General features: G+C 37.4%; 1 protein-coding gene across 1 annotated transcript; it reads left to right on the top strand.

The window, feature by feature from the left end:
* Window positions 1-6,353: 6,353 nt before the first annotated feature.
* On the top strand, window positions 6,354-19,568 carry LOC134813409 (histone-lysine N-methyltransferase SETDB1-like). Its single transcript, XM_063821173.1, has 7 exons — window positions 6,354-6,594; window positions 8,093-8,156; window positions 8,386-8,534; window positions 8,923-9,058; window positions 9,677-9,813; window positions 9,999-10,122; window positions 17,480-19,568. Exons 1-6 carry the CDS (start codon window positions 6,478-6,480, stop codon window positions 10,089-10,091), a joined length of 696 nt encoding a protein of 231 aa, XP_063677243.1. The 5' UTR covers window positions 6,354-6,477; the 3' UTR covers window positions 10,092-10,122; window positions 17,480-19,568.
* The last annotated feature ends 5,261 nt before the right edge of the window (window positions 19,569-24,829 follow it).

The following is a 24,829-nucleotide window of genomic DNA, read 5'->3' as shown; positions in this document are numbered from 1 at the left end:
AAACTAAGAAAATTGGATAAATTCACTGTGTAAAGTTAACCTCATTTACGTATTTTCCTATAATTTTAACCCCGAATTACAGATCCCTATCTTCATGAACGGAAACTTTTTAAACTTTCAGGTCGAGTATATGATCTCGAACTGGTAACTATTAACAACAAATTTTCAGTGCCAAAGTCCTATCTCCTAACATCACTTTATTTTTTTCGCAGGTAATTTCTTGTCAGTTAGTCAGTACCTGTCAGTATCAATTTTAACACTGCTAACAAATAGATCAATTCATATAAAATATAAATATCGAGTGTGCATGTTAAGATATTGTTAAAGCTGTTGATTAGTTTGTATCTTACTGGAAAACTGAGTTTTAGAAACAGTTGAGCAATAACCTATATTTTGATTGTTACAGTTGGTGGAAGCTTTTTTCCAGTTCAACTAAGAGAGGTTTTGCTAAACTGTCGGCTTATTCTTCGGAATATTGACCTAGCTCCAGTTTAATCAGTTTTCTAGTAAAATTCTAACACAGCAATTTCTCAAGAAATACGGTATGTTTTAAAAGGGAGTTTCGGTGAAAACACCAATTTTAATCGTAAGTTATGATTTTGCAGAATTCTGCAGTATTATGGGGTACTTTGAATTTTGTAAATCTGATAATTTTTGATTCAGATGATTGAGACGGAAGTTTTAAAATGACGTGGATTTTAAACGATTTTTTTAAGTAGACCTTTTTCCTTTGTGAGAGGAAAATTTTGCTTATTACTAGCAAAATTTGAGATTTAGAACGGCGCGGCGTGTTCTGCACGACAGTTCTTTTTAGGAAAGAAAAAAATTTAGGAAAGAAAAAATTTTTATTTACCACAAAACAATCAATACATAATGTTATATTCATAAATAAATTCAAATTTCAATTTCAAACACATATACAGTACGCCGCGCACACAGCCACAATTTAAAATTGTTCAGAAATTCGTAGGTCAGCTGTAGGCGCCGCGCACATGATCTATTTAATTGTTATCTTACAATTACATGTCACATTTCTTAATTTCTAGAGCCAAAATTTCAGAAGCAAAATAATTTAAAAGATATTTCTGTCGTTCACGCAGTACAGGCCGTGAACACTGCGACCTAATTAATATAATAATGGAGAGATTCCAAAAAACCGCGCGCTCGTTATTTGTGATTAAATTGAGTGCGCGCCACTGTCAACCGCAGTACCGCTCAAGCATGAAGTACTAAGTACGGTACGCAGTTTTGCGTGAGGCGTAGACATTTGTAGCACACGTTTCATTCAACTAATCCATTATGTGACATGTAATTATATTAAAGCAAAAAGAATATTAATTTTAGTAATAATTGACGTAAACATATGTGTTTAAATAACATCTATAATCTAGCGAGTTACTAATACCATTTGTTTGTGTTATTGATTATATATGTTTACACTAGCCTATATTATGATGGAGATATACATTATATAATTGCTCCAATATTCAACACTGCTAAACAACAAATACCTACTCGCCCATCGATGAAGCAGTCGCCAAAACAAAGCTCAAAGTTAATATATCCTCGTACTTCGTTTTGGAAACTGTAGAATTCCAATAAATAATTAGTGTTTCAATTGTGTATTCGATGGGCAAGCACTCGCCACTCGAGGCCGAGACAAACGGCACCAGCTCCGCCCTGCAACCATGAAGTAATGTAAGCAGTAAGGCGGGGCGGTGGTGTGCGCCGTTTATACGGCCCACAGCACGAGACATTTTGAGCTCCAAGACTTAAAACTATAAAAGTCCCGAATTAAACATAGCGACTTACCATCGTCAGCCGTCAAAAATTTAGAATTTGTATGTTATAAACTCTACACCTGCTATCAGTATAACATGTAATTTAGTTTGTTATTGGCTAAATTTTCAACTCGATTAAGCGATGCAGACGGATGAACTAGGCTTCTCCTCCGTCAAAAACACAATGAGAGGGGTTGTGGAAGGACACGAACACTATTCGTTAACTCGTACCCCGGGTACCCCCTAGAACCGTGTCCCATCAGAGAGAGCCCATCACCCGTCAGATCGAAAACAGTGTTTTAGTTTTGATATATGCTGTACCAATTACAATAAATGGTAAGTCAAGGCTGACGTTGGTAGCAAAATATAAAGTGACACGTCACAACAAAATAACCACTACACACTACACACTATACGCTATAACTATTGTACACAGTACACAGTATAACTTAAATATAAAATATAAACAAGTTACAAGAGACAAAAGAGTTTACAGAAGAGTTTTACATCGGCTCAGCACCGCCAGGACATTGGCTATACACGTGGGTCAATTAGTTTGATTTGGTATGGCTCGACCGGGAAAGTGGTCGAAATTAGTGCTCTTAATGAGTCATCACTGTCGTCTGAATATTAGAGCGGGAACTTCCCAAGTTTCGGCCGACAACGCGCACAGCATCGGCGCGCAATGCTATGCGCGTGCCCATATAACTGTGTCATTCGGCGGTTGCGCTCAGCGTAACTGGGAATGAGTTGTATGTTGTTTACCTAAATTCAAGCATGGTAATCATAGATAAGCTTATCAGTCAGTAAGTGCTTAAGTGGGAATAACGGGCAAATGAATATCACTTCATAATCAGAATTCAGTGAAATTTCTGTCACACCACTCAGTTCCATACCGGTTTTGAGCTCTTAGAAGTGACTGTTTAAGTAAATTCTTGACAGATCCGCATGAGGTGGATCGGTTTTCGGGCATTTTTTAAAAAAATTTTAAAATTGGGATGAGTGTTATAATATATGAGTTCTAAGATTATTCTTTGTATTATAAATATATATTATAGCTAATGTGAGAAGGTGTCACGGTGAAGAAGAGGTAAAGAAGAGATCCAACGAGGAAGGAGTAACAGAAGGTGTGTTAGAGTAACAGTACTGTGTAGAAGGTGTACCAGCCTGCGAAGTCCTTCGTGGATAGTGTAGTAGAACACCGGTAGGTTCTAGTGTAGGTTATAGTTTAGGTTTATTCTTTTATATTGATTGATGATAGTTGTAGGTTTATATATTTCTTATGTTGTAGATGATTCATATTTATTGTATTACTTATGAATCATATTTCAGGTGTTTTTAGTGTGTGTGTGTAGTATTGTAGTGGAGTGTGGAACGAAGATAAGAAGATATAGTAAACAGTAGCTAGGAGTGTAAGTAGTAGTCAACTAGAAGAAAGAAGATAGTAACGAAGAAGTGTAATTTGTATAAACATAGTTTTAGTAATATATTTTAGTAGGAAGTAAAGACTTTTAGTTCGGATATTAATTGGTGATATTTTAGTGTAGTAGTTTTAGTAAGTAGTTAGTTAGTAGTTAGTTTATAGTGGGAATCGGGTACAGGTCTAGGGAGGTTAGTGAGTAAGTGAATTATTATAATATCTAGTGTTAATTTATTAACACCTTCTATTTCAGTTTATTTATTATAATTCCGAGTTTTATTTTGTATTAACATTCCATTTTATTGTGTATCAATTAAGGTCAGGAATATGTTGTAACAGTACGCATATACCATATACACATGCAGCTATATATGTGAAAGAGCGAGTAATTGATTGATATGTAATATTTATGCCCATGGCCAGTTATCACCATAAAATGAATTGTTTTCATGATATATATAATGAAACTATCAGATGAAAATCAATTTATTTGATAGTGACAATCAGAAAATCAGGAGAGCAGAGCGTCCGCGTCAAATTTAATTAAAACGTGGGTAGTAAAACTTGGATATAGCATATAAAGAAGAAATATAAAGAACTTTTTAAAATTTAACCAAACGCCAGTCACTAAAATTAAGGTTAACGGGCAATATTCATAAAATATTTGGATCACGATGCACTACTCAGCCGTGCGAACCGTACCTGTAAATGATTCACATCGTCAGTGCACAATCTTGGAGGACTTCGCCGCGTCGACGCGCCGCGCAAACTAGCATTCACGATCGTTGCTCTGCTTCGCAAAGCAACGATCTTGATGGATTGACATCGTCAATCAATATGCACAATCAAGTAAAACGTTTATTCCAAAACCGTCGATGAGTCCAACTCGGCGCGCGTTTAAACGCGTTTTGGCCTTGGTAGGTTGTTAACTTGTCCATCGTTAATGGACTAGCCTGTAGCCCGCGGTGCGCGCTACTTCGATGAAATTTAGACGAGTAACATCCGTCAAGTTATAAACATGCAATCCTAAAAATATGAATATAGTGTTGTTAATATATTTGTTCACATAGCCATGTGTATACGCATACTGTTCACCTAACCATGTGCTTTCGCGCCACTTCGGGCGCGCTTGTTTCACAAGTCAAAAAAAGCACCTATCCACGAACCCCGATGGGAAGGTTCGTGCGCGCGTGCGCAGTGCTGACAACAGCGTCTATGTAGCGCAGGTAGTCTTGGCACTTCTCCCTCCAGTATGCAGTAACCACTTTTCAGGTTTCTATAGTGCATAGTGACAGTGTATAGGGGTTAATTAGGTATAAACTACAGTACAGATGTACTTACACCTACATTCACAAGCATGCAAGTTCACCTGGTCCAATGAGCGGGAAACGAAGGACAAGTTCTGGTGACGTCATAGTCACGTGACCTCATAGGCTCATAATCACGTGACCTCAGACCCAATCAATGATCAATTAGCTTCGGGCATGGTCCGGTCAGCCCCCTGTCACCCGATCTTGAGGTGACGTACGACACCTCGTTTACGCAATCAATGTCTGAAAGGCTACACACGTCGCATATATGAGGACAAAAGCGCGGGTAATTTTGGCACCACTGTAAAGTGGTGCCAAAATCGTTGGGTGGGTTGATGGCTAGAGCCCTTTTTACCGCCGTGAGGCGGGCGCGCGCTACTGCAAGCGCAAGGGCTCTGGATAGAGCAACGCATACTGCGTGACGCGCTTGTTTCACAACTAAACAAGCGAGAGGGCTCTGGTTAAAGCAAATATATTTGTATTAATAATTGAAGAATGAAGGAAGGTCTTACAAAACTTACAAAACTTAAAATATTGTTCATTGTTACAAAACTTTAATTTTGGTTTCATCCATAACTCAAAGTACACATTTGCGCTGAGCTGCAATATAATCAATAATTGCGCGGCTGGATTAAAGTGTACTATATTACGCGATTCAAAACACATTTACTATAAGTAAGTAATATTGAATATAATTATATCTTAAATTGTAAATATTTTAATTTGAGTAAAGCTTCAATTATTGAAGCTATATTCATTGTGTGTTTTAACAGTGCATAACATATATAATTCTAACTTTCTAAAAATTAGATTTCTATATGCGCGCGGCTCATCAATAATATTTTGTAATTATTATGTAATGTTAAAATAAAACAAATCTAATTGTTTTATTTGGTGCACAACTAACTGTTTTACAGTTTTGCATGTACTGTATTCTTTCTTTGACCCTACGATATAAAAGGTTGGACACAAACATTTTCAATTAGATATAGTGCCCCACCCACCTTTTTTCATGGTTCATACAAATTGCAGAATTGGTCTTATATTGTGCTTCTGAAAGTTATATTTGGATGTTATATTTGGATGTAGCGGTTTGACATAGTCTTTGTATTGGGGATTGCATGCCTATATTGCTGTTGTGATTTAACAAACATGACAAAAGCCTCGACACGATTGACTTGAAATGATTATTGATTTTGTTGAGCTGCTATGTTAGTGTTGAAGTTTCAAAAGTTTATTTGCTCCTTACTGTGACCTGGCGACCCCAGGCTATAGTGTTCATAAACAGAATAAAGATTCGGCGGAATGACAGGCTGAGCACCGCCCAGTAATTTGTTCCAAGAGACAGTTAAGTTATAGAATATGCAAGTCTCTGCTAGTTCTGATTCATCGTCTGACTGTAGGGGCAATGGGCAATGGGTATATGTGAATTTCCATTAACGTATTTTGTAACTAAGATGCTGTCAAAGTTTTGACTTGGATAAAAAGTTGTAACTTGTTGCACGATTTCAAGAAGTTAGCTGACCATTTGAGTCCTCCGTGTAACTTCAGACATAACTGATATCATCTGATGTTTGACAAACAGCTTCAGTACAAGTTATATTACTGCTGTTTTTGGTTCCATATTATTAAACTGGCGATGTTTGATACAATTAAAAACTAATAATTTTTTCCTGCAGAATCTCATTTTCTTTGAGGAGCCTGTTACCATGAGTTACTGGGTGGTGCTCAGCCTGTCATTTCGCCGAATCTATATATTATAGGCTGGGTTCCCCAGGTAAAGGAGCATGTTGCCAATTTTACAGCCTGATGATTCAAATGATTTTACCAAAAACTTGAATTATGAATCTTTCCATTGTATGCTTTTTTTTGTTGTTGTTGAATACTTCAATTTACAATTTTGGTATCTGAAAGTTAGCAAATATCGAAAATTGTCGAAAAACCTTAATAATGACTGCTTTTAGCTATGGTGACATATTCAGATCCTACTTTTGCTATGATAAGATCAAGAATTGAAAACATAGAAGAAATTCAAAGAAAGATTTTCAAATGCTTACATGAATCAGAAGCTCAGCTACAGCAGGTAAGTTTCATAGCTGTGAAACTGCAACAACCAGAATCCATAACGACATCTTGATAACTATTGACAAGAAAACTAAAGTTGTTCTTTTACTTCTAGATTTGAGTGCTGCCTTTGATACTGTCAATCACCCAAGATTAATCAAGAAGCTAAGATCTGCTTATGGCATTACAGGCATTGCTCTTACATGGATCAGGTCCTACTTGGCTAACCGTTCATTTTGTGTCAAAGTCAAGGATTCGTCTTCCTCAGCAACTGTTCTTGAGATAGGTGTGCCACAAGGTTCAATCCTTGGCCCCCTGCTATTCATATTGTACACCAAAGATCTTGAGAACATTGCAAGTATGCATGGGTGCTGTATTCATTTGTATGCTGATGACACCCAGCTGTATTTCACTCTTGATTCTGATGACCCATCACAGCTAGAGCACAATATGGAACACTGTATGTCTGATATCAAGAAATGGATGACAAACAATTTCCTTCAACTGAATTCTTCTAAGACTGAAATCATCGTTATATCCTCTAAATTTGACTCAACAAATATTCCAGCCTCTCTACAGATTGTTAAGGATCAAGAGCCACATGTTGTTAGTGGAACTGTGAAGAGTCTTGGGCTGTATTTGGACAGTTATCTTTCAATGAGTGATCAGATTACGTCAGTGGTTCAAGCATGTAATATTCAGATCAGAAATTTGTGGTTTATTGCATCAAAACTGTCTTTTAACCTTAAGATTCAGCTTGTTCATGCTCTAGTACTCTCTAGAATTGATTATTGCAATAGCGTATATTTTGGACTGAGCTCTTATGATTTAAGTCGTTTACAGAAGGTGCAAAATTCTGCTGTAAGATTTATTTTCGGGAGAGGAAGAAAGGCACACACTACTCCACTACTTAAGAAAGTTCATTTTCTACCAGTTAGATTTAGAATAGATTTTAAGATTGCCCTACTTGCCTACAAGTGTTTAAATAATATAGCTCCTCCTTACTTAAAAGAGTTGATATCTCCTAGGCAGCAAAGTTTTAAAAATGTACGTCTTGATAATGATTATTTTTACCTTAGTTTTCCGCCCTCTCCTAACTATGTAAACACAGAGAAAGCTTTTAGTCACTGTGCAGTTAAAGTATTTAATTCCTTGCCATACGACATAAGATCAGCTGAGTCAGTTACATCTTTCAAGACCAAACTTAAAACATACTTCTTTTCTCTAGCATTTGATTGATTTTGCATTTACATAGGTAAAATGAACTTGTCATGTCTAATTTTCAATTAAAATAAGCTCAGTTAATGTAAGAGCCGCTTTAGAAAGCACTGGAGTTTATCTCCAGGATTAAATTATATCGAGTTATATGATTTAGCTATAAGGCGGTTTATAAATGTTGTATTTATTTATTATTATTATGTCTTCTTAACAGCACGATGTACCAAAACCTGGTTTGAAACTTTGGTTCATGTTTCATTGTTGCCTTATACAATAAACATTGAAAGTTTGTTTTACAGATATCCCTACTGTACGCAGACAAGGATGCCCCGTCAGATACATGCATCCTTACCCACCAACAAAGTATGTATACCATTCTTCAATAAATATCATATTACATAGTTTGACTAATTTCCATTCCTTTGCTAGTAGATAATGAGAATTACATAAATGAAACAAAAGTTGATAAAACAATGGTTAAATTTTACAGTCAATCAATATTGTCTTCTTTAAATTAGTGAATTATATTCTCAAATCGTATAGAAGGAAGAATTTTAGATATAGCATGAATTTCATATCATTAATATTTCAGAGATTCGTGTTGTAGCCAAGCATCATGGATGGCAGTGGTTATTAGGTCGAGCTAATGTTAATGATAAAATAATAGGACCAGGCAAGCAGATAGAAATCAGCGTGATGTTTGATGATATTCTGGTTGAGAAGACTGTTTCTCAGAATGAGGTGAGACTGAGATAATATTTCCATTGTAGGCATGCTTCCATCATATTTCAAGTGTACACAATACAAGAATAATGAATACAAATATCTGAAAAATGTAACTGGTAAGAACTAAGAAGTAAATTCTTACAAGTTTGGCATCACAGATCTCTCCTTTTCTTCCGATATAATCCATAGATAAATCTCGCAGCATATTTTTTGTATATTCTGCAATAACTTAACATTCTTTTCACTTAATTTACAAATATAGTAGACAGTATAAAAGAATCTAATACGGTAGTCTATTAAATAGTCTTCTAATGTAGTCTACTACAATAGTCTATTACAATGACTGAAGAGATGACTCTTTTTGTGCTTTTTTCGTCTATCCAAGCCGAATTTTAAATTTCAGGTCATAGACGTCCACGGCTACAAGATAATAGACCTTGAGATAGGAATGAAAGTGTTAGCGGAATATAATCACAACGATGCTCCTGGTGTCTACTATACTGCTTCTGTTGCTGAGATTCCTGAAGAACAAAATAGATGTTCGTACTTTATTATCATTAAGTCGATGCAATGTAGAATTTCATTGAATATCATGTCCTCTTGTTTACAGCTTTTGACCTCTCAAACACCATTATTAGCCAATAAGCTAGATTGGAGGGACTGCAGCATTTTCTTACTTCATCGAAAAAGCCATAAAAAACACACAACTTTGTTATTTTTGAGTTCAACATCTTATTAATTGATAATAAAATTTGAATGTCAGAATCCAACCATCAATTTCCAAGATCATAATTAAGAGAAAGTCCTGTTTTGATTTTCTCTTTATTTGTAACTTATAAACCAGATACATTAAAACCCCGATTTACTACGTAGTTTTGGGGAAAGAAAAAGACGCTGTAAATCGGGGTGCAGTTAGGGGTTAGAATTTAGTATCGGCAGTCGTGGTAATGTTATGTCATTACAAATAATCAGATTTAGATAGTGTCAAAATTGTGTCAGCAAATATTGAAATGCCACTAAGTGGCTTGAATCGAACCAAAGTTCTTCGACGGTATTTTATGATTGTGTTTATGAAAGAGTACATAGTTAACATTACTGCCGTCACTGAAGGTCACTAAAATAAACCCTCTTCACTAACACAACACTTCCCCAAACAGATAGATATTTACTCCTATTTGATGACGGAACGGCCGGCTACGTAATCGGAGATCAGTGTTTTATATGTCCAGACCAATCCTTTATTAGCAGCGTAAACCCTGTCCACAAGCGCTTCATCCAGTACTACAACAGAATGGTCAGTACTAATGGTCGTATTAGATTTTAATTTGTCGGACAGGTTTGAAATGTGTGTTTGCTGTGAATAATGAATTGACCATGTTTAGCGTTGACTTGCCTGATTGACGTCATGGCAGTCGAGTAACAGCGTTTTGTCGTTAAATAACCAAACTTCCCCGCCCGTTTATTTAATCTCTCCGCTAGTACCAAGAAGGGGGATTCAAAATACTGGATCTTAGTTTACAAAGTACGATATTGACAGAAATCAACGGCCAGTGGAGAGCCTTGTCCTATTAACTTCACTGACTGCAATATCGCTAATGTCCAGGTACGTAACTTTTTAAGAGTAATTAGTTTAATTTGTCAAGTTGCTCTTTTTGTGACTAGACTTTTTATAAGCTAAAATATTCTAGCTATTTTTGTGGGCATGTTATAATGATATTTTAACGAAAACCTCTCCAACCGCACAACCGGCGTGTGGTATGCCTAGTATGTGAGAAGGAAATTTAACTTTTGCTTCATTAACTTTTGTTTATTTTTACGCATAAAAGCAGCGGTAATATGTGAAGTCGTGTGTGACTAGCGATCAAGACCGCTCGTTATACCGTTCTAACTGACATCCCCACGTCTTATTGGACAGTATTATAAATTAGCATATTATAAATGAGTGTTTCACTGCGTCGTCAGAAACAGTTGGGTCACAACCACCAAGGTCGGTTTGTGATAGCTTCTCGAAAGAAGACATCCGTCTAATGTCAAGGTCGGGTAGCACCTCCTTAGGAAAGACTACAGAGTGAGTTATTTGAAGCTACAACAAGTTCAAAGCATTTACTAGGCTTGAGTTTCATGACTGGGTAACAGAATATTAATTTGCTGCATATTAAATTTACTGTAGCTGAATTTTCAGAGTAATTTTGCAGGATAAATCAAAAAAAGTTGCTGGATCACGTAATTCTAAATGACGCTTCATTTGGGCAGGGTTCCACTGGCATAGCTCATTAGCTCGAGGATATAATATGTAGAGCCAGTCTTTGTTCTGCAAGTGCAGGATTTCAGCAGGAACATAATGTCGGACCCCTCCGAGCACAGTATTGTTTGCTAAAAGGCCGAGCACCATATGGGGTGGCAAGTCCCCATACATCGTGGTCCGGTAGTTTCATTGCGTCCTAATATAAAGATATTGAGATAAAATAGGCAATAAAAGGTGCGGTGTGGAGAATGTGCTAATGGTCCTCGATTCTGTAGCCACTATTCTCTAGCTTTTCGCGGTATCAAACCCACAGGTAATGGCTTTTGTGGTAGAATAATATAGTGCAGAAGTATTTTGGACAAACCAAGCTGGATAAAAGACCGGACGTGACCTTCTTCTTCTTCGTAGGGGGCTGTGGTCAATGGTCATGATTAGGATGACCACTATAAGATAGACCATTGGAGCCCTGTGCTTACCCCGGTAAAATATTTATTAGTGAAGAAAAAAAAGTTAATTTGTTGCTTGTATGAAGCCGACGAATGGAGATTCTTGTTAGTGAAAATTTGTCCACTATGTCTGTCACACTAAGGTCAAAGGAGTCAAAATATCCTCCTCGTGGGAAAGACCACTTCGGGCACTGACCAATAAAGTGGTTCATTGTCTCCTCTTCCATGAGACAGTGTGGACAGGTTTTAGAGGTAGTTGTCGGCTTGAGCTTGAGCTTGTTAAGATGGTAGTCTAATTCACAGTGTCCAGTAATTGTGCCGCTGTTATTGTGCTCTCTTTACCAAGTTTCGGGATGTAGTCTGTTGATCTTGACCTTCAGAATTGAGGTCGATAGCCTTTAGTAATAACCACGTACTGCGGTCTCTACTCAGCACGTGACGTCTAGATAGGATGAAAGACCGGACGTGACCACGCACTGCGCTCTGTCCGCATCACGTGCAGTGACCGCATCAAGTACTCTGAAAGTGCCGTCTAGCTACAACAAATACTCCGTCATGTAATCGATTACGTGGCGTCTAGCTAACATTATTTGACCACCCTATCTTGACGCACTTTATAATGAAATAAACCTGAACATAAGAATGTAATCCTAAAATACAGACAAGACATTAGCGATAAATATTATTTTAGCCCGATTAGATTAATGCTTCCCTCGAACATTAATCTGATATTCTTTCTACGTGAAAAAGTTCTGGCTAGTTATACAGTATAAGTTATAACAGTATACACATTGACATCACACATCACACTTTCAGAGCAAAAACTCACTCGCGATAAAGTTTTTTTTTCTGATAAAGCTAAGATAAAATGTCCAATACTCCGCCAAAACGAAGCTTATATTAACCATGACTATCTGTTTGAAAATGCTATGCGGTTCTGAAAACTTCTATTCTACCACTGAATTTTCTGTATCTGCTCATTGAAACTAATATATTCATTCTTTGAGATATTCATATATGTCGTGTGAATTCATGAAGTGTGCCTTTGCAAGATTTATATGTCCAGTTATCTAGTAACTAGGCACAGAGGCACTGCTAAGAGATTCATTAATAAACTAATCTACACTGCTATTTATAGCGACGGAGATTAGTTTATTAATGGCATGATACTTATGAGTATATTGTCATGAGACCAACTATCACTATACTAAGTATATTAAGACTATGAAGCAATAACTCATGAGCACTCTTAAGAAACATATTATTACTACTTTTGAACAGGCAGAAATCCTCATCCTCTTGTTTCAATCCCCCCTTCCATTATTGTCTTACTGAACAGGCCCTAACCAATATGCAATATTCGAAACTGTTTTGTGAAGCACACCTAGTAAGCTATCACTTCGAGATGGCCAGGCCTACTCTCATGCTGTCTATATGTGATGATTAACTCTGAAAAACTAGGGACAACTGGGGAATGATCCCAGAACCTCGAGATTTCGCGTCTCTTGCTCTACCAACTGATAAACACCTAGTAAGCGTTAGCATTTTAAGTGTTAACTCAAGAAGATGAGGAAGTGAGGTTCATGGAGACATAATCCCTGCAACCTTGACCACATATTGAGTACTGCATTGTTAGTTAAAATTGTCATTTCACCTAGCATGTGCACGAGTGGTATCCTCATTAACATTTGCATTCCTCCTTTTCATATGTCCAGCATAGTCTGGCGAAAGGCTGGAGCCAGACTGAAGATCATGCAGATTATATTTTTGTTGGACCACCTCCGTTAAAAGAGCCGAATTATACGTCATTTGACCCACCAAGAAATATTTGGATTCTTGGTTTATAGCGTTATAGATTTACGAAATGTATAATCTATCTGTAGGTACATTACTATCTATCTAATGTTCGAATTTTTGCGCCTCACGAAACATTTACTGAAATATATACATATTATGCTGAAATGAAAAATAAACGCCCAGATAATGCATAGGCTATTGAATAGTGAAGACTGCTGAGATGACGGCAACATCTTAAAGAGTGTACGTATATGAAGTTGTGTTTAGCTGGAATGTTAGGGTAGGAATCCTCCGTGTTTGAACAAGAGTCTTCTCAGTCTTCTCAGGATTTACATTAATTCAACGCAAGGCACATCACTCAATTAATGTCAGGTCCACTGACTTTTGTGTTTAACTGTACCCACAACAAACTCTGGTTAACTGAAATATCAGTAAACAATGTACATTATACAATATACATTATACAATATACATTATACAATATACATTATACATTAAACCATGGAACATTATCTGTTTCTAAGAAAAAGCAACCATGATCACGGAAGGGCGAATCTGTGTTACTGTTCTGATTATATGCTTGTTAATCTAGACACAATGTAGAGGTACATCCATTATTCATATCTCCGAACTAAAGGGGCTAACTTTGAACGCAAGAAAATGCATCCCCGTATCATTCACTTACTCTATGGTACAGTCTGACTTCAGTGACTGCTAATGCAATAATCGTCACGGAAAAACAATTTACATTCATTGGACACCCTTCTTTAGAATTTTGTGGTACCGACATCTTGGTAAATACCATACAAACATTGAATCTTCGTTCTTCAGAATTGAAATACTCTAAGAATTGAAATATTCTAAATACGTACATAATAAATAGCCGAGGGATCATTCACAAAAATATTGATAGAACAGCTCATGAGATCAATTTTCAGATCTCACCAGCACAGCAAAAATCAATTTCCTGATCTGATTAAGGGTTAATCAGTGATTATATAACCTGTCATTTGCTGAGCAGGCAGCAAATCACTTGATGTTGGTGGCCCAGTGTAAAGACAGAGAGGACCTATTGTGACCTATTCAGTGTACTACCGAGTACCGATTGAACTTCCTAGGAACTTCCTAATTGCTCTTTTGTAGAAAAATTTCCGGGTGTTTCGCCTCCTATCCTAAAGTACTTAAGTGCTAGCTTTATGGTGTAATTCCCGGGTGTTTCGCCCCCTAGCTTAAAGTACCAAAGTGCTAGCTTTATGATGTTTCCGGGTGTTTCGCCCCCTAGCCTAAAGTACCAAAGTGCTAGCTTTATGATGTAATTCCCGGGTGTTTCGCCCCCTAGCCTAAAGTACCAAAGTGCAAGCTTTATGGTGTAATTCCCGGGTGTTTCGCCCCCTAGCCTAAAGTACCAAAGTGCTAGCTTTATGATGTAATTCCCGGGTGTTTCGCCCCCTAGCCTAAAGTACCAAAGTGCTAGCTTTATGATGTAATTCCCGGGTGTTTCGCCCCCTAGCCTAAAGTACCAAAGTGCTAGCTTTATGGTGTAATTCCCGGGTGTTTCGCCCCCTAGCCTAAAGTACCAAAGTGCTAGCTTTATGATGTTTCCGGGTGTTTCGCCCCCTAGCCTAAAGTACCAAAGTGCTAGCTTTATGATGTAATTCCCGGGTGTTTCGCCCCCTAGCCTAAAGTACCAAAGTGCTAGCTTTATGGTGTAATTCCCGGGTGTTTCGCCCCCTAGCCTAAAGTACCAAAGTGCTAGCTTTATGATGTAATTCCCGGGTGTTTCGCCCCCTAGCCTAAAGTACCAAAGTGCTAGCTTTATGATGTTTCCGGGTGTTTCGCCCCCTAGCCTAAAGTACCAAAGTGCTAGCTTTATGATGTAATTCCCGGGTGTTTCGCCCCCTAGCCTAAAGTACCAAAGTGCTAGCTTTATGGTGTAATTCCCGGGTGTTTCGCCCCCTAGCCTAAAGTACCAAAGTGCTAGCTTTATGATGTATTGCCCGGGTGTTTCGCCCCCTAGCCTAAAGTACCCAAGTGCTAGCTTTATGATGTTTCCGGGTGTTTCGCCCCCTAGCCTAAAGTACCAAAGTGCTAGCTTTATGATGTAATTCCCGGGTGTTTCGCCCCCTAGCCTAAAGTACCAAAGTGCTAGCTTTATGATGTTTCCGGGTGTTTCGCCCCCTAGCCTAAAGTACCAAAGTGCTAGCTTTATGATGTAATTCCCGGGTGTTTCGCCCCCTAGCCTAAAGTACCAAAGTGCTAGCTTTATGGTGTAATTCCCGGGTGTTTCGCCCCCTAGCCTAAAGTACCAAAGTGCTAGCTTTATGATGTATTACCCGGGTGTTTCGCCCCCTAGCCTAAAGTACCAAAGTGCTAGCTTTATGATGTTTCCGGGTGTTTCGCCCCCTAGCCTAAAGTACCAAAGTGCTAGCTTTATGATGTAATTTCTACATTAAGCCACGTAGCCAGGATTATCTGCCGGGACCCCCGGAAATATTGAAGCATTTTGCCACAATATTATCCGGTATCTTGAGCACAGAAATTGCCTTAGAGACACACGTGACAGGTCAGACTTACATAGTAATATGAAAGCTTTCTGGGAACAGGACAGGAAAGGCTCCCGAAAGGCTATGCCCCTTGCACTGCGTCATTTCTGGTACGTGTTAATTCACACCACATACCAAAGTGTCCATGATACATCTGGAGTCTGAAGTTAATGTGGTTGGATTATCCCGTGATAATGAAAGGTACAAGTAAAGATAGACAGAGAATATAAACACGTAACATAATTCGACACGTACCTACTGTAGATTCTCAAATATACCCAGAGTAATTTTCATAGTTAATTTTCTGCGATCGCCAAGCTGGCAGCTGCACTGTGTAGTGTGTACCTGTTAATAAAAATAAATATAAAGAATGGAATTAAGAAATACACCCCACTTGTAATGGGCTACAGCTGATGCAATTGTGAGTCTTTAAAGCTATCACATCATTACAAGGAATGAGCAGAACATTGAGCTACCCGGTGAAATGTAATTAGCAGACAGGTGGGCTACATTTTATTGAAAATTATACTTAATCTACTTTGACAAATATGTTACCGCCAGAATGTGTGTTCAACTTTCTGTGCCATTCTCTCTTCCAGGAACAGTATTCTCTCTTTCTATGAGTGGAAATAAGCACATAATAATCCTTTCTTTTACATGATTACACTTTGAAGGGTTGAATGAAAGTTTTCTGTTATTCTATTTGAGTATTCAGCTACCTTAAAGTACTTATTTTTCGGTTTCACTATTTAAATAATTAGTGAAACATTAGTCAATCTAGGTTAACCGGTCACTCTGCAATCATAGCAGCTCCCATGTTTTTCAAACCTCTTTGGTTTGCAATGCCGTGTGGAATGTCGGCTAATCTACAAGGTATATTCATTTAATAAGGATCTGGAATGATTGATAATACTAATAACACTTGTAAGTTGTAATAATATTACAAGGATAGAAAAACATAAGAGATGTTTAAAGATCATGGCATTCAATGGATATGTAAGATAATTATGGAAAGATTCGAAATGCTAATAACATTACACCAAAACACAATGATGGTAATTCTGTCAATATAACAATACAACAATATAACTATATAACTATTAGAGATACTTCGTCAACATAGTCATTGGGGGTCGGCCGGTCGGGGGAAGGGGTAAGCTTATGACTATTTTCCGCCCCTATTATATATTTTAAAGTCACTATTGTGACGGTACATTAGAACTAGACAGAAACAAAGTGTGAAGGGCCTGAACGGAACCCCTCGGTTTCAGTTCCGAGCCTTAATCGGTTGATCTGCACTTGCAGGACTAGAACTTAGTACAACCAAGCCAATTTCACAATTATTTGATTTGCTCGTTCCTCCAGATACTCGAGTAAAGACAAACATCTGTACAGTGTAAAATCCACTATCCAGGCACATACCATGTACATACCATCACCATGTACAATGTACATACACGGTACATACAATGGGCATACCATCACCACCATGTACAATGTACATACACGGTACATACAATGGGCATACCATCACCACCATGTACAATGTACATACACGGTACATACAATGGGCATACTATCACCACCATGTACATCTTACATACACGTAACACGGCACATAACCTCTCGAGAGTAGTAGTTAACAGTATACACCTCCTATTATATCCGAACGTTAAAAACCGTGCGCCTCTACTTGGGTAAACAACACGTTGGTTCAAATTATGTCGTCAAACTTGGTTGCGAAACATATATTTGCTGGAAATTTATAGAATCTTACGGTCTATTAAACATTGCACCTCCCAAACATTCCGCATTCCACCTCCCAGCACCTCCCAGCTCCCACATGAAATAACGTACACTTTTCCTGCCTGTACACTTGTTAATGTAGACAAAACACTGTGCTTCCCACTAACACCCGGTCTATTCCAGGTATCACCAGACCAGGCAGAGTTTATCTACTGCGGCTCCCCCAGATTCGCTCCAATCTACCATCGACTCAAAGCACACCTCATCGTTTAACCCCCCGCTCAGCGATATCACCCTACCGATATATTTTCCTACTCAGAAAACATGTGAAGCTGAGCTGAGTAGCGTCAGAAAATTCCTGAGATTGCTAATATAGGATATCACTGGTCACGTGAGATGAAGTTTTAGACAACAGTTACGCCAGGGTACTCATCAACTATCTCGCGCTAACAACGTACTCAGTTCCAACTTTTGACGTGGCTTAAGGTGGTGCTAGTTAGAGTTGTTAATCTTGCTAGGATGAAAAAAACTCAGGGATCTCTCTCACTCTCTACTGTTACACCCACTGAGAGATTAAAGTTTTGCTAAGCCGGTGATGTTTAGAGAAAACCGCCGTATTGAATGTTGAGGCTCAAGTTCAGTGTTGATGTAATGACTAACTCTAATAACACAGCGGCATGGCACTCAACTAAGGAGTTTTATTCTTTTATTAAACCCGGCTGGGGCTTTTTTACACACATCCCCCCATCATGTACAAACATAAAGGAAGTGCTCTCGACTCCAGACTAGCGCACACCCCAACATCAAATGTTGCTTAATGTGATTCCTGATGACATAACCTCGTTACCTCCAGATGCAGCAGAACAATGTTATTGAGAGAGAGAGAGTGGGGCTAGCTAGCGGCTCTGGTGTTCAGTTGTACAGTACACGGGGAAAGAGCAGTGTTGTGCGCCCCTGTATGTGGTTGAGTAAGTGAGCAATCGGCACTGTATCGTGAGGGCAAGGACGCTGCTCCTGCATTGTTCCCAGTGTGATGCGAACAATAGCACCTGATTGTAGCGAGCAGATGTAATAAAAGGGCAGCCGTGCTCAGTCCGCTGTCTCTGCAAATAGACACAAGGTCTCACCTCTTACATTCTCTCTTGACAACAACAAAATGAGTCATCTTAGTTGATGGAGTGTAATCGATAAGTCACGTGGTGTTGTACGTGCTTTTGAGAAGATCAAGAGAGCTAAGAATATCAGTGTACGATGAGTCTTACAACAAGTGGATACCTTACTACCTTAGCTTTTACCGAGATGGGGACACTCATTTTATTTTATCAGGGTATATTATTAATCGTCATCAATTTATCAATTTGTAGTATGAGTATTGTGAAAGGTTTTGTCCTTGTGACTGGTGAGATCAAGGAAGTTCGCACATGAACAATATCTTGAGTTAGAGTGCTAATGAAAAAATACTTGATATTGAAGTGGATTTTGCGATTATTTACAACCGGTACGCACATATTTTTGAAATTATGTGTCTATTTTTGTTCCAAAGTTAAAACGTTATGCCGTTTGTTGGTGTATCATGTGTGGAATGTTTCAAAGAACCTTAAATTCCGTATCCCGGATTTTCCAAATCGTTGGAAGAAGATAACAGATGTCTTGTAACCGCGATAAGACTGACCGGGTTTATAGTGTATACTACAACTGTAGTAAATACTAAATAGTTTTGTGAAAATCGTCCCGAAATATTTGTCATATTTGTACTCAGGGAGTTTAAGATTTGAGATTTAAGATACATTATTTAAGTTTTAAAAGCCGGGTATTGAATTAGATGCTACTCGATAAAACTACCTTTTGTAAGTATGTATAGAGTATAGATGTAACTATTAGAATAGCGCTTGGCTGATAGCGATTATTCGAGGCCTCTTCTAAGAAAAGGCCTCGTCGTTATTAGAACTTTAAGTTATTGAAGTATCGGCATCACTTTTGATATGAGAGAACTCACCATTTTTAGCATCCCAATCGAGATATATTTTGTTTTTTTCTGTTTGTTTTATTTTTCTTCTTTACTATTTCTGTTAACAAAGACATTTTCGCCAAATAAATTCGACTATTTTTTAATATCAATAATACTGCCTTTTTAATCATTATCTACGTGTCGTGTTTGTGTGTCCAGAAACGATATTATTCGTCTACTTATAATTTTGTTAGTTACGAAAGGTACAGAGGTTGTATGGTTAATAAGTTTCAATTGTGATATCTTATTGAAGTTATTAAACTAAAGGAGCGTTTAATTTAATCTCAAGTTTTCTAAATAAATATTTTGACAAAGTTCCCATCATTCGATAATTCTGCTCGAAAAAGTGGTCCTATTAACTCTGACAGCAGATTGACCATATTATTTTTTAAAATATGGTCAATCTGCTCATGTACAATTGCAGTAGTTGGTGTCCTACTGCAAAGTCACTAGAAAAACTAGACATTTGCCATAGAAAACACCTTAGATCTTTACTGAACATATATTGGCCTCATGGAACAATATCCAACGCAAACTTATACCTAAGATGTAACTCAGTAAAGTTATCAGATCGTGTCCCTAAAGCAAGGTGGAAGCTCCTAGGTCATATCTTGCGTAGTGCTGATGACTCCCCCGCTGCATTAGCGTTAAAGTTTGCTGTCACAACAAACTGTAAAGGGCGCGTCGGTGCGCATCGTAAGAATTTGTTCAAGATTATTGTGAATGATTTGACCCGTAGAGGTTTAAAACTTAACTCTTTGAATGATCTTAATAAGCTTAAGATATTAGCCGATGATAGAGTTGCTTGGAGAAACAAATTTTCACTCTAGCTGTCTTGATCTGTACTGATCACCATTTTAGGATGACTTGATTTCTTTTAGGGGTTTTGAATATTTCAATGGTGTAAACAGTTTCTTAATAATAATAATACTCAATCTGCTGTCAGAGTTAATTGAAAATCAGGAATTCAATGAAGACATGCCCCAAATTCCAAACACTTGACAACGCTCCCTTGACAGGTTGATAGTACATTCCCATATTATAAATAGTATAAAATAGTAACATACGGAATTGGGGACGATTGAAGACTAGTTTTCGAGAAACTAGGGTGTACAGACCTTATGATCATGGAATGTGGTGCCTAATACTGACTTAATTATCCACGAGAAAGAACTGATTATGCGATTATGTTGAATACTATTGGATACGTGAGGGCACTCCGAATAGAATTGCTGACCTTATGCGGGTTTTGACTCAGCGGGTAAATACTCACACCCTTTTTAACTGCGGCAGTGAAATCCCGGCCGAAGACCGGGATACAATAATCTTAAACAATAATCTCAGAATGTGTGCCTGTCTGTCTGTCTGTCTGTCTGTCTGTCTGTCTGTCTGTCTGTCTGTCTGTATGTGCGTGTGTAATTTCCGAGCGGCTTAATCAAGAAAACGGTAAAAGTTGGGGGGGGGGGGGGGGGGCTGGTTTTTTCGGTATATTGCCGACAAAACTACGAGGAGGCCAAATGGTAAAGGTTTTTAAATCAGTCGGTGGTAAGTGGTTTAATTGATGGTTTTGTACCACATAAAATGTGTTTTTTTTGTTACATAAAATGGCTCACATTTTCTCCCTCCTCGCTCTCTCTCCCATTACTGCATATTATGTAGCGTTGGTACATATATCATAATTACACTGTCATGAATACTATAAGCTTATTAGGGGAGGGAGCGCTCATAGTGGTCTGTTTGGACTGTAGAGAGAGTTCATACTTTCATACGACAATGTAATGCATGTTTTCAAATATAATAGGCGGGTGTGGTGCGGAGTTAATAAGGGTTACTTTCTAAAACGATGAGGTGTAATAGTCGTGGTACAGGGTGTACGGACTTAATTATCCACGAGAAAAGAACTGATTATGCGATTATGTTAAATACTATTGGATACGTGAGGGCACTCCGAATAGAATTGCTCACCTAATGCGGGTTTTGACTCAGCGGGTAAATACTCTTACCCTTTTTAACTGCGGCAGTGAAATCCCGGTCGAATGCCGGGTTACACTAATATGAGAATAAGTGCATAATCTTAGAACATAATATTATTACAACTTTATCAGATGCAATGAAACGCGATTATTCCTCGAAAACTTATATGTTAAAGCTTATAAAGTTTAGTAATATAAGTTTAATATTCTGGCCAATTTAACTCTGCTGAAATCAAATAACGGCATAACGCTTCCGGAGTTCCATTGGTTCGGTATATAAATGATCGTTTAATTTTACAAATAGTTAGTATGTAAATTATTAACTAAAATATGAGCAACAACATCTATTAAAATTGCTTTTGTTTTTAAACAAAAGCTTTTAAAAAAGCACGAGGTATACTCCGTATAACGGTAAAGCTACTTATAGGGTTACTTTTGTGCCAATGAACTGTAACATGTTCCAAAGTTCAGACTCCGTTATTGTTTACTCTGAGATGACAATAACCATGTCTACTCGCCGGCTATTAACCGGCTACTAACCGGCTACTGATTGAACTTGGTGGCAATCATGGGCTAAAATTTCCTTTCTAACTGTTGACTTAACTTTAGTTTGAAATTAAATTTTTATTGAATCAAACCACACGGGGACATTTCTTATGACACGATGATTAGATAGAAATTCAGTGGGTTTAAATAGCAATGGTAGATAAATCAATTTGATTTGGTAACTGGAAATGTTTAGTCTACATAGTACATCATATTTATAATACTATAGTTTTGCTCAATCGCAGCTTTTCCTGGCAATAATTTTATTAAAAGCTATTTCTGCATTTGGCGTGATCGAAATTGCAAGCTGGGCCGTAAATGAAATTAATTAACTGGTCTAGTCTGGAGATTTGTGAAAAATAAAAAATGTTAATAATTTGTATAACTTTACTAGGGAACTGTAACCCGCATATTAAATATTATATTCTACTTTACTTTATTGTCTTTATTTACCATATTAGTCTCATTAACCTAACTCACAAAAGATAAAATAAATTCAACTAGTTAGGTTAAGTTATTTTTGGGTGTTACGAAAAGGTTACAGAGATAACGTTTCACAATATGCGTTCCTTCACAATAAGTTAGATCTATCTTCAAGGTAGCTGGAAAATGATAAATTTAACGGTATAATTGTTTTAACCCGCTTATTAAATATTATATATTCTACTATTTGTATTTATAAAAATTTATATTTACTTTATTATCTTTATTTACCATATTAGTCTCATCAACCTAACTCACAATTTAACTAGTTATTATTTTATTTATTAAATATTATGATATTTTACTATATTCATCAAATTAACTCACGGATATAAAATTACTTTAATTTTAATAAAGTTATTTTCAGGTATTTTAAAACGTGACAGCAGAGTTAGCATCTCATAATATTCACTCCTTCACCACAATTTAGGATCATCTTCAAGAGCTAAACGAATTTTATTCCGTGAAATCTGAGAATTAAAGACATCCGTTAAGAAAGTCAAGTGAAAGATATACTTGAAGAATGCGGGTCCCAGGGGCTTGCTTGTGAACTCTAGTTTGCAGCGCGGTGTTTTAAAGTTACGGAATGGTGAATTTAAAAATTAAAGAAACTGTAATAATCTAGTAGAGGGCACAATGCATCACATTGACCTATACTTTAGGGCGACTTCATATTTCATTGTAATGTGTTATTCCCTTTTCCTTGCCAATACTCGAGCGGTAATAAGAACATTTATCTACCGGGTTTGTGTAAACATTCTACCGGAGATCAGATGAGGTGACATGCACACTTGGTAACGTCACGTGATCAGCGATGATAAACGTTTATTTATATTTTATGATACCCGTCCCTCCCCCCATCTGGTATCGGGAAATGGCCCAATTCAAGTGTTGAGTGTAAATAGGGTTGTACAATTATACCAACAAGGGTATTCACTATTCATTGAGCATTTAGAGTTATGTAAAACTGCAGTTATAATTGTGTTAACATATTTAGTAATTTGGATCGATATCAATATAGTGGTACTTACACTACATACTAGTTTTATGGATACACTGGGCACGACAACTCTTGATCCAATTTCACGAATACTGCCAGTTTCGTGTGACAAACGTCTGCCCCAAAGTTGTATAGTGTAGTTGTCAACCTTCTAAAATCGACCCCTGCGGCCTGCGTGTCCTGCATGCCCCCCCCCCCCCCCGCTGTAGTATCACCTTCATTGCTGGTTGTTACACTGCTGCAATTCTGTGCGTGGGCGGAAGTTATTGTCACAACACAGTTTAATACAGTATTCCCCCTCTACAACGCGGTTTTTTGGGCAAAATTTGTCATCCTATTTATTTGGAGGGCAATTTTTTAATTACTTTAATCCTAGTCAGTTAGAATGAAATGATATCCTGCTATTTCGTTCACATCATTCTATGATGCTATTTCAGCTTCGATATCATCTTATTCGTCGATTATTTAAAATGCACCATAGCTCCCACTTGCATTTTTTGGCGCACGTCATCAAACTGATTTAAGCACGAAAATACGCAATCCCCTTCATAACACTGTCCCACTGCAGTACAACGCAGTTAGTTTACGAAAAATCTATAATCCAAAAAACGCGTTATATTATATAGGGGAACAATGTAAAAGCACATTTTGCAAGGCCATCAGTTCAATGACTAGACATCGAGTATCACCTCATTACCTAGTTTAGTTTCTAAACTGCCCCCTCTTGAAACGTATTTTCTGCAAACTGGGGGTATTATTGACATCGTGCAAGGTGTCGGAATCTGATTGGCTCTCGCCATTATACCACGAGGAAAGTGAATTGTTACTGTAACGCGCTTTGCATATTTTAGGACGTACGCACGCGTGTTTGTATTAATGAGGATGTGGAAATTAAGGATGCACATGGGCTGGGCCGATGTTCTGTAACATAACATGATCATCATATTATGCAGGTGATTTATAAAAGATATGATGAATTTTCTTTGGGCCTTTTCTATGAGGTTAATAAATATAAAATTCAAGTCTTCAAACATGATGGTTAATGAAAATTTTAGATTCGTATTTAATCCAATCAATCAATTCCAAATTTATTTGATTCTGATACATCTGAAGAATATATAGAACATAACTCTCTCTAACCTCCCCTCACTAAACTTAATTATCATAATGAAATTAACAGATCTATATTACAAAAATGATACTCTATTGTTTAATATCTATATTCCTGTCTTGCATCAGACATGAAAACAGTGGCTGTATTCTAAGTACATTCTTCGACGAAGGCTGTAATTATTTGTACTAATAATTTGTGCTCAGATTTGTGGACAATACACTGTGTACTCAGTACTGCACGTGCAAAAATTCTGTGGGAATGTACAGATACAGGTATTTCAATTGGTTCGAACTGAGGAGTGCAGAGATATTTATAATAATTTTTTTCTTTTTCACATGACTTAGCTGGGTCGAGTTTGAAAATGTAAGCGATTCCTATTAACTGAAAAATTAAAGCAAATACTTGTTTT

The sequence above is a fragment of the Bolinopsis microptera genome, chromosome 1 (assembly GCF_026151205.1).
Source record: "Bolinopsis microptera isolate Bmic1 chromosome 1, MBARI_Bmic_1.0, whole genome shotgun sequence".
Classification (NCBI taxonomy): Eukaryota; Metazoa; Ctenophora; class Tentaculata; order Lobata; family Bolinopsidae; genus Bolinopsis; species Bolinopsis microptera.
The sequence above is the reverse complement of the archived record's forward strand: the minus strand, read 5'-3'. Positions and strand labels throughout refer to the sequence as shown.

Excerpts from the sequence above, each read along its gene's own strand:
- LOC134813409 (XM_063821173.1), top strand. The coding sequence starts at position 6,478 with ATGGTGACATATTCAGATCCTACTTTTGCTATGATAAGATCAAGAATT. Across the intron at positions 8,535-8,922 it reads AGACTGTTTCTCAGAATGAG|GTCATAGACGTCCACGGCTA; the intron begins GTGAGACTGAGA and ends TTTAAATTTCAG. Across the intron at positions 9,814-9,998 it reads TCCAGTACTACAACAGAATG|TACCAAGAAGGGGGATTCAA; the intron begins GTCAGTACTAAT and ends TCTCTCCGCTAG.